The sequence below is a fragment of the Saccostrea echinata genome, unplaced genomic scaffold (genome assembly GCF_033153115.1).
Source record: "Saccostrea echinata isolate AGI-Se365-2 ecotype Australia unplaced genomic scaffold, CSIRO_AGI_Sech_v1 ptg000014l, whole genome shotgun sequence".
NCBI classification, from domain to species: domain Eukaryota; kingdom Metazoa; phylum Mollusca; class Bivalvia; order Ostreida; family Ostreidae; genus Saccostrea; species Saccostrea echinata.
This window is the reverse complement of record NW_026889763.1, coordinates 13,564,349-13,574,727: the sequence shown is the minus strand read 5'-3', so window position 1 is coordinate 13,574,727 and position 10,379 is coordinate 13,564,349. Positions and strand designations below refer to the sequence as shown.

The 10,379-nt window shown below is 35.7% G+C and overlaps 1 protein-coding gene across 1 annotated transcript; it reads left to right on the top strand.

Moving 5' to 3' along the window:
- The first annotated feature begins 2,126 nt into the window (after positions 1 to 2,126).
- Positions 2,127 to 9,908, top strand: LOC133186775 (NFX1-type zinc finger-containing protein 1-like). The gene is made up of 3 exons (XM_061322080.1): positions 2,127 to 8,058; positions 8,493 to 9,479; positions 9,811 to 9,908. The coding sequence occupies exons 1-3, from the start codon at positions 2,286 to 2,288 to the stop codon at positions 9,876 to 9,878; spliced, it is 6,828 nt and encodes a 2,275-aa protein (XP_061178064.1). The 5' UTR covers positions 2,127 to 2,285; the 3' UTR covers positions 9,879 to 9,908.
- The last annotated feature ends 471 nt before the right edge of the window (positions 9,909 to 10,379 follow it).

The window sequence follows — 10,379 nt, the reverse complement described above, 5'->3', positions numbered from 1 at the left end:
TTATCGCATACAAATAAGAAATTTTACAATACAAATAAGAAATTATACAATGCAAATGGAAAATTATACAATACAAATAGAAAATTATACAATACAAATAAAAATTATACAATACAAATGGAAAATTATACAATGCAAATGGAAAAGATCGAATATTGCAACGTTTGACATGCCATAATAAATATAAATTAATTACTAACCATCTTAGTTTTTCAAAAATACTGTTTATTATAGAGAAGGTATACATAAAATGTGTTTATCTCTGGTTTATGAGTTAGAATTACTACAAGGTGTCCAAACTAGAAAATTAATGCATCATTTAAATTAAAAAGACACTCTAGATCTACCGATTAGTCATAAGACCTCAAATCGATCTTTAAAAATCCAGTTGAATTACGACATCTCTCCTTTTATACATGTGTAACATTTAAGTATTGCATGATTTTTTCATGTTATGATGAAAGCTGAGAAATGTACTGTAATGAAAAAGTGTTTCATTAAAGTTATTTTCGGGCTGTATTGTATGCATATGTTAATTGTTATTTCATTCTATGTCGGTGCATTTAAAATCAATAATATAAAAATAGGTGCAGGTTCCTTGAAAATAAACCGAAAGAAGAAAAAAACACACATCTAATCATGTTTTGATATGGCGGCTTGTGCGTACAATGAATTCGCCTTTGTATATAAATCCATTTTTTCTTTCCTCTTTCATTATTCTGAAGTTGTTTTGAGGTAGTACCTTCAGAGAGACCTAATCAAATCCTATTTCGTGTTGTAAAATTATATTATTGTAATCACGTCATCAGTGGCTCACCAGATTTGTATTACCGGCCCAGTTTCTGGGTTATATAGCTCTAAAACATACAGTTTCATGCAAATTAAATCAATTTATTATGAAAAACACAGTGCTCAATTTATACTTTTTCTTAGAGAATAAAAGCTACAAAATGTATGCTAATTAATTTGAAATCGAATTTTGTAAATTGTTTTCTTTTATTTGCTCTTTTTTATTTCTTTCTTTATTTATTTATTTTTTTTTTTTGTGTATATTTATGCAAATTCTATTTTTAAAAAAATCCAAATGACTAGTTATATCATCAGATAATTCCATCCATGCTGAAAAAAAAACTACATTTTATTCAACCATTTCAATAACTGCGCGTCGTAGATCGTCCGGAAGATTTACTGAAAATGATATCTTAAAACTAACTTGAGTTTCAAGGATGATGGGTTCAAATAGGTAGGTAATATTCATCTCTCTCTTTCTCTCTCTTTGGATTCTTAACCTTAATAGAAAAGCCCTATTGATAAACTATATCCTCAATCACAAGTACTTGTACTTGTGGAGAGTACTCCCATGTTGTAAATTTTGTATTTACTGCCACATGGGTAAATTCAAAATTTACAATATGCCAGTACCCCCATCTTAATGCCAGGTAAACGTAAAGCACACACCCCATGGCTATTGGATTTTTTAAAATTTACAATTCATTTCTTGTCAGATGTCTGATAAAATCCTTAAAAAATATTCTTTGTAAAATATAAACCGACTCTACATTAAATAGGTCTTTATATATAATTATTATGCAGTCGGTATGTATTTTTGTAAAGAATTATCGTTTACTTTTTTCAGACTTTTCATATGAATTATATTGTAAATATCCATCACAAAATAATTCATCATTAAAGGTCCGACAGTCTCGGCTATGTACATCGGGGGTGGGGTGGGGGGGCGGAGCTGAAAGAGTCATTCTGTCCGGAATAGTTATTTTTGCTGTATGTTATTTTGCTTTATACTCACGTTGTTGTATCAATTTTTGTTTAGATGCAACACATTTACAGCAATCACCAAAAAAAGACAACAGGTTTCAGAAAAATGATGTTATTGCTATAAGTATTTACACATATGTTAAATTGAAGGGCTCTCTTGCTCCTTTATAGTAAATTGACAAATTGTGCCACTGTACAAGGATACAATATATTCATGACCTAAGATCTAAACTTTCAAACAACAAACACCGATTTTTTGTTAAAACATTCCTTCAGGTAATCTACAAAAACAGACGTAAAATAAGTATCATATGTTTAATACAATCAGTATGAAATGCATCTTTCAGAAAATGGATGACTCTGTGAGGGGATTCAGGGGAAGGGGAAGAGGGGGGCGACGGCCGAGAAGAAATAGATCCCACACTCCACACAGGACCACAGAAAACACTTTACCTTCAAACTTAGTCCATGTTTACGATGATGACAACGATAGAGAAGACGAAAGGGAGCAAATGCACACCTTGCCAATCTATGACTCGTCAGAATTCGACGACACTAGCCAAGGAGGATCGCAGCGAAGAAGAGGTGGAAGAGGGAGACCAAATTTTCGAGGGAGGGGTAGAGGAGGAGAATCATACAGAGGTAGAGGATCAAGCTCGGATTCTAGTGGAGGAAGAGGTGGTGGGCGTGGTCACTCCAGAGGTCAAAGATCAAACTATGGTCACCGCAGTGGCAGTCAATCCAGAACAAGAATGATGGGGTACAAAAGACTGGAAGAACTAGACCTTGAAGACGATCCCGACGACGTCCTTCTTCAGTTGGTTACAACCAGAAACGGATTTGAAGATTTGCTTGAAAAAGAATTACAAAAGGATTGGATGGTCCTAATTGTGGCGATTTTGGTAAAAGCATACAAATCAAACAAAGAACAAAATTGTATGGAACTTACAAAAATTTTAAGCTCAAAGAATCTTATATCAAACCATATTTTACGTTTTTTGTGTAATGTCGAAATTGGTATATTTGAATTTCCTGATGACAAAATGGGGAAGGTGCTATGGAACATGACCCAGTTGACCCTTATTTTATTTCAACGTATGCAAAGCAGTGTGTATTTGCTTAGCACCGTCTTGGATATATTGGAGAGATTGGTATCCCATAAATACAAAACCATTTGCATTATATCCTGTCCAGACATATTTAAGCAGCTTGATATATTGAATGAGGTAAAAGATGCCATGAAACAAAAGTATGTTAAAATTCAAGAAGAATCGGAGAAACCAAGAAGACATCCTCCGTCCACAGAGCAGGAGCCACCAGATGATTTCCGAGAATTATCTGTTCTCCCAACTCTTCAAGACCTGCAGTTTGACAGAAAACCTTTTTTGCGATGCAACAGAACTAAAGGGGGTTATGATAATCTGCAACAGTACCTAGACATACAATTTCGCCTACTGAGAGAGGATTATTTGCATCCTTTGAGAGAGGGAATTCTTGATTATCGAACAGAACTTGAAAAATTCAAAAACGTGAAAGGAAAACGACAAACAGACATCAGAATGTATGAGAATGTGGAGATACTTCGTCCACTGTGTTCCAAACATGGAGTCAGACACGTCATAAAATTTGATAACACTAAACTGACTCACGTACGCTGGGAATCGTCGAGAAGATTGCTATTTGGGTCATTACTTTGCCTTTCGTCGGATGGATTCCAGACAATGTTGTTTGCCACGGTAACTGAAAGGAAGATCACAGATTTGCAAAATGGAATAGTGGAAGTTCAATTTACAGAAGAGACAGAAACATATGCTCTCTCCACACAGACATACGTCATGGCGGAAACAACAGCCTATTTTGAAGCTTACAAATACATACTTCAAGGATTACAAGAAGTTGGAGATGAAATGCCACTGCAGTCGTGTATTGTTCATTGCAAGCCAAATGCAAAACCCCCAAAGTATTTGTTAAAAGGTGGAACTGTGATACCGTATGATTTCAGTCCTCTTTTAAATACTGAAAGGAGAGCCCAAGTGTACAACTGTCCAGTACTTAGGACAAATAGATGGCCTTCAGCTAGAGATATTGGAATGGATGATTCACAACACAAGGCATTACAAATGGCAATCACAAAGGAAATTGCAATCATTCAGGGACCTCCAGGTACAGGCAAAACATACGTTGGACTCAAAATCGTTGAACTTTTACTGCACAACAAAGAGAGGTGGACTGAAAACGTAAAAATGGATCCTATTTTAGTGGTATGCTATACCAATCATGCGCTAGATCAATTTCTTGTGGGGATATCCAAGCACTCAGAAAAATTAGTTCGAATTGGCGGAAGATGCAAAACACCAGATTTAGAAGAATTTACTCTACAAAGCTACCGGAAAGAGGCTCGTGAAGATAGGTCTATTTCGAGGACGATCCATGAAAAAAAGTCTGATTGTCTTAAAAACATGTGGAATTGCAGAGAACAAATAGAATGTGTCAGTAAGAAATTAAAATGTGCAAAACAAGGTATTCTGCGTCTTGATGAATTAAGACATTTTATGGACAATGACCATGTGCAAAGCTTAAGTTTCCAAAATATTGCATTTGAAAATGAATTGTTTATGGCCAAAATGCCAGGAAATCGATTAGACGAATGGCTTGGTTTTAATGCAGACATTGCATTTGATCCAAATGACATTGAAAATCAACGAAAAAATATGCTGATGACAGAATGGGAAGAGGAACTAACAAATGGATCTCAAATAGAGAGGTTAACAAAAGACGAGGCAAGACAAGTAAAACAACCGTGGCAACTATCTTTGCAAGACAGGGGATCTTTATATAAGTATCTTTTGATAGAATTCCAAGATTTTTTAAGTAACGAGATTATGGTTCTTGCAAACCAAACTGGAAAACCCAAGGTTTCAAAAAAGCAACAAAAATCTCCAAATATGCAGATAGATGAACTTTCAAAACTTCGCACAAGAAGTGAAAAGGTTGTCTTACAGTCCAAAATATTGGTTGAACATATTCCCAAATATTTGAAGAGAATGCCAAAAATGATTCAAGATCAGGGTGATATTTTGGACTGGTTGTGTCTTGATGGCTCACCAGAAAGCTGCAGCCGAATCGCAGAAGTTCTTAAGGAGGAATGCGTATATGCGAAAGAAGAGGGAGAATTGGAAGACGAAGAAAGAAGATTGGAAGACGAAGAAGATGAAAACGACGATGAACTTCGATTCTTTTCTGAATACAGCAATGAAACTGAAACAAATCCGTCCCAGAATTTAAGCGAAGCATCCCTTGCAATACTCTACAGTAGTATGGATCGATCGTCAGATACGGAAGGCTGGGTCCATCAAATTAATCGCAACAAATTGCGTCGAAATCTTAGGAAAATTATTGACAGCAGCGATATTATGAGTGAAAAAGACGTTGAAAAGGTAAAAAATGTGTGGAAACTTGATTCACGTGATCGAGAGAGGCTTTATCGTTATTGGTTAAAGTGCTATACCACCAATATGAAAGATTCCATAAAGGAAGCAGAGAAACAGTATGACGATCTTTGCAAAGGTTATAGAGAAGTCCTAGATGCCGAGGATGTAGAAATAATGAGAGGAGCTGACGTCATAGGTATGACTACAACAGGTGCAGCAAAATACAGGAATATCCTGCAAGCTATCAAACCAAAAATCATTATTGTTGAGGAAGCTGCTGAAGTGTTGGAATCACACATCGTTACTACAATTAATTCAAACTGTCAACATCTCATTCTGATTGGCGATCACAAACAACTGCGTCCTACTCCTACAGTTTACCATCTTGCAAAGAAATTTAATCTTGATATTTCATTATTTGAAAGAATGGTTAATAATGAATTGAATTATGTGACATTAGGCATTCAGCACAGAATGAGACCGGAAATATCAATGTTAATGAAATATGAAGATCTCTATCCAAATCTCGATGACCATGAGGACGTGAAAAAGTACGAACATATCAAGGGTGTAATTTCCGATGTTTATTTCATTAACCACAACGAACCAGAACTGGAACAAAGGGAGACGAAAAGCAAATCAAATATCCATGAAGCAAAGTTAGTCAAAAGACTGTGTAGATATTTTCTGCAGCAAGATTACGATCGAAGCCAAATAACAATTCTTACAGCGTACACTGGTCAAATTCTTGCATTGAAAAAAGAAATGCCGAAGCACGAGTTTGAAGGCATACGCATCACATCGGTAGACAACTTCCAGGGCGAAGAAAACGACATCATCATACTTTCACTTGTTCGTAGCAACAACTTGGGTAGCACAGGATTTTTAAAAATAGACAATAGAATTTGTGTTGCTTTATCAAGAGCTAGAAAAGGAATGTTTGTAATAGGCAATTTTGATCTCTTGTGCTCCGAGAGTGAATTGTGGAAGTATATAGTAAAGACGATGGATGCAAACGGGAATTTCGGAAGAAGTCTTGTACTACGGTGTGGAAACCACCCTAGAAATAGTGTTCGTGTCAGTAGAGATACGGACTTTGATCAGGTACCAAATGGAGGCTGTTCTCTGCCTTGTAATTACGATCTGAATTGCTCTCATAAATGTGGACAAATCTGTCACATTTCTGACCCAAAGCATGAACATTACAAGTGTCTACAACCATGTTTGAAGAAATGCTTAAAAGGACATAGCTGTCCACGAAAATGCTTCCAAGACTGTGGTGACTGTCCTGTGAAGGTCCCAAAAATAATTCCTTCCTGTGGACATATTGAAAGTGTCCCATGCTCTGTGGACGAAAATACATGGACCTGCAAATCTCAATGTGGAGAAATTCTTCCTTGTTTACACAAATGCAAAGGGGAATGTGGTATTTGCAAATTGAAACCTACTCATAAAAAATGTGAAGAAACTTGTGAGAGACGCCTCACTTGTGGTCACTTTATTCTTACAAAGTGCTTTGAAGACGTGGAAACTCTTACTTGCAAAAGAGAGTGCGGCGGTGATCTTGAGTGTGGTCATAAGTGCAGCGGAACCTGTGGTGACTGTCAACAAAGTCGATTACACATTCCATGTCAATCAAAATGTGGACGAAAACTTGTATGTGGGCATATATGTACAAGACCTTGTATTGAAGGTTGTCCACCTTGCAACCAAAAATGTCGAACTGTATGCTCTCATAGAAATTGTAAAGCAAAATGTGGAGACGCCTGTGAAGAGTGCAACAAGCCTTGTAGTCGATCCTGTGAACATCAGGAATGTCCTAATAGGTGTGATGAAAAGTGCAGTATACTGCCATGTTCGAAAAGCTGTTCAAAGAAGCTTCGATGTGAACATGAATGCTTAGGAGTTTGTGGTGAGAAGTGTCCACCAATCTGCCAAACATGCCATCGTATAAGTTATGAAGGTTCTATGGACACAATAGACAATGACACACGTTTTGTAACATTGAATTGTAGTCACATCTTTAGTGTTAATTCAATGGACTTGTACATGTTTAACCCTGCAAAGATTCAAAGTTCTTCAGTTCCTATAGGGATTAGGCAGTGTCCAGCGTGTGCATCGCAAATAACAAAAAGCATGAGATACAAGTCAGTAATTGAGGAAATCAGAAAGGACATAGAAGTTGTTAAGAAGAAAATAGCAAGTGACGATATCTTTTCTCTTAAGAGGGGAGTAAACTACATTAAAGAAAGATCAGTCTTGTTGAGAAAAAAGGACTCAGAGGCTGTTGATCTAATCATCAAACAACTTGAAGAGAAAACTATGTTGCCTAATGAAAAAGTGACTTTAGCTCACTTACAGACAGTAATCCTAGAAATAATTTATCACATTTTCCAAGCGATTCTTCAATCTGACATTGAAGGCACTAAAGAGGAAAAATTAATCGGATCACAGTTAACAAGGATTCGCCAGTGGTTGTTTGAAAGTGTATCTACTGTTACCGAAAACAAGAAAAAGATACAAAAGGCAGGAAAGCGAACATGCTTTTCAAAGCAAGAACTTCTCGACGTTCGTATGGAATTGCTACGACTTGCGTATCAGGTCCAGTTTCTGAAACTAACCAATCGATCACGTACAGACAGAGACGACATCAGAGATAAATATGGTCCTATAGTTGATTTACTATTAAAGGAAAAATCGCCACTCTTGGAGAAAAAGTATCAGAGAATCCGTTTATTGGCAAGGGCATACGGTGTAGGACTTGACGACAGAGTATTTGATGAGTTGCTTAACCTTGAAGATCTGGGTAGTCGAAGAACATGGCAGTATGGGACGTGGTATAAATGCAAAAATGGTAAGAAATGGTTTTTCTTTTGATAGAGCAATATGGTTAATGCTAATATTTTTTCCTTAAAAATGAAAAAAGTTGAAAAGAACGAACAGTGATCGATCTAAAAAAAGAAATCAATAAATAATTCAAATCTGTGAACAGGGCAAAAAACACGGACCCCTGGAAATTCCAGAGCTGGGGTCAGGTCCTAGGAGTAAGCATTTTCTGTTGATCAGTCACACCCGCCGTTAGCCCTATGTATTGACATCAACTTATCTTTCAGTAGCCTTTTTCTGTTTAATAAATTGATCGTACTTGGAGCATGCTGTTGAGTATCGAATGAGTTGGGAGATGTAAACATCATATGCAGGTGGTAGCGGGATATTACTAAATAAAAATGGAAAAACTAAAGTGTTTATTTCTTTTTCAAACAGGAATTTATACTGTATATTTTTTAGGTCACGTTTCCAATACCTACAAAGAAGAGGAGCAGTGTTCATCTTGTACTCTCTTAATTGGAAAAAAGACCTACGTTGAGACAGTCCCTCCGAGACGAATTGTATCAGTACCTATACCAGAGGATCAGAGAAAGAAATCAATGCATTTTTCTGACTACAAAGAAAATGTCGAAAGTAAAATACGATCAAGCAAGGAAAACTCGGAATTTTCAACAGATGATTCAAAATCAGCTTCTCGTGAAATTACTTTTAAAAATGCAGTGAAAGGATCAAGCAGAAGTTCTAATGACACCATGTTAGAATTTACTCCAAACATAAAACCAAAATCTTTCTCTGGCTCGGAGACAGCTACTCCAATACAGGAATTTGATAACGAAGACTTAAAATGGAGTCCATCCTTGATTTCGGAATATTCCTCAAACGCAAAGCATTTAGACAGACACTCATTTGTTGGGGCAGTTCCAAAAGACACAAGACAAAACATTCACAAAACAGAGCAAGAGACTAAAATAAATGGTTCTCTGAACATACAACCAGAAACAAAGTATGCATGGCAGAAAACTAACCTCAAACCAAAAGAAGAAAATGATGTTTATAACCCCACATTTTCTAAACCAGTTCTTTCATCACTATCGACCAGTGATGGAAAAGATGTCTACACCTCAAAAGAACTTCTCTTTATTCAATCAAATCCCCCCATTAGGAGCGCTGAGCAAAGTGCTCCAAGAATTAGACTTGATAAAGGCAAAGTGATTAATGAGACTGATGACCAGGTAGGGAAATTATCTTCATCACAGATATCTGAAAGAAAGGGAAAGTCCATGCGCAGTCCTATAGATATCGATATCAGCTTTGATCTTGCCAACGAAAACGAAGCTCAAGTAGCAGTTACAAAGACGAACCGCAAAGAACCAACATCGTCTAGTCTGGAAGAAAAGTCAACAGCGGATAGACACCAGATTCATTCACTCCCTAGATGTCCAAAAGGTAGGTCTTCAAATAAAAGGCATGTTAAATCATATACATTTGCTGAAAAAGTTTAAATTAATGGACTCGTCAGTTAATGTTTACAGAAAAGAAAAACGATCACTTTCATTCTTTGATTGTGGCCTTGTTTAAATAGGTAGTTATTTAATTGAACTGGATTGGATAAAGATTTAATGAATTCAGGCTTTGTCTAACCACGAAATGTTATGAAACAACAAACTTCTTCTCTTAACATATTTAAATAATGATTTAACTATATCAATAATTATGTTTTTCTCAGTTTAACAACAGATATTTATTAGTTTTTTTTTTTCTTTTGCTTTCGTTACAGGTCATCTAATGCTTCGAAACGAAACCCAGTGTCGCTGGTGCAGCAAAAATTTTGAGAGCGCGGTCTAGAGCTGAATAATTTACCCAGACCAACAAGAATGATGAATCATGCATGTTTAAGGCACTGTTTTACATTTTTATTTATATATAAAAAAGTAGTCACTTATCATTTTTGCAAAAAAAATTCTGTACATTTTTTTTAAAATTATCCTTTTTGTACTTTTAATGACAAACATTATCAGTCAATGTAACTCTATCTTGTTTTAAGTGCAGGGACATAACAGGAACATGTAGTAAAATGCATCTTTTGATTTTGAAACTGCTGGAACAAAAGTATATATACAAAAACAAAAACCACCAACCAATAATTAAAAAAAAATCTTTAAAAATAAAATAAAATACAAAACAAAATTAGAATTACCAATTATAATAATAATACTAATAAATAATAATCATAATACAGTAATAATAAATCATGAAATATATCAAATTCTCAAAAAAGGGGAGGGCAGCACAACAAGAACGGAATTCATATACAGGAACATAGAAACTTCATTAGGCCAAACAAAA

Bases quoted from the DNA above. Each gene is read 5' to 3' on its own strand.
- LOC133186775 (XM_061322080.1), top strand. From the start codon at position 2,286: ATGCACACCTTGCCAATCTATGACTCGTCAGAATTCGACGACACTAGC. The intron at 8,059-8,492 runs GTAAGAAATGGT...TATATTTTTTAG, and splicing joins GTGGTATAAATGCAAAAATG to GTCACGTTTCCAATACCTAC. The intron at 9,480-9,810 runs GTAGGTCTTCAA...CTTTCGTTACAG, and splicing joins ACTCCCTAGATGTCCAAAAG to GTCATCTAATGCTTCGAAAC.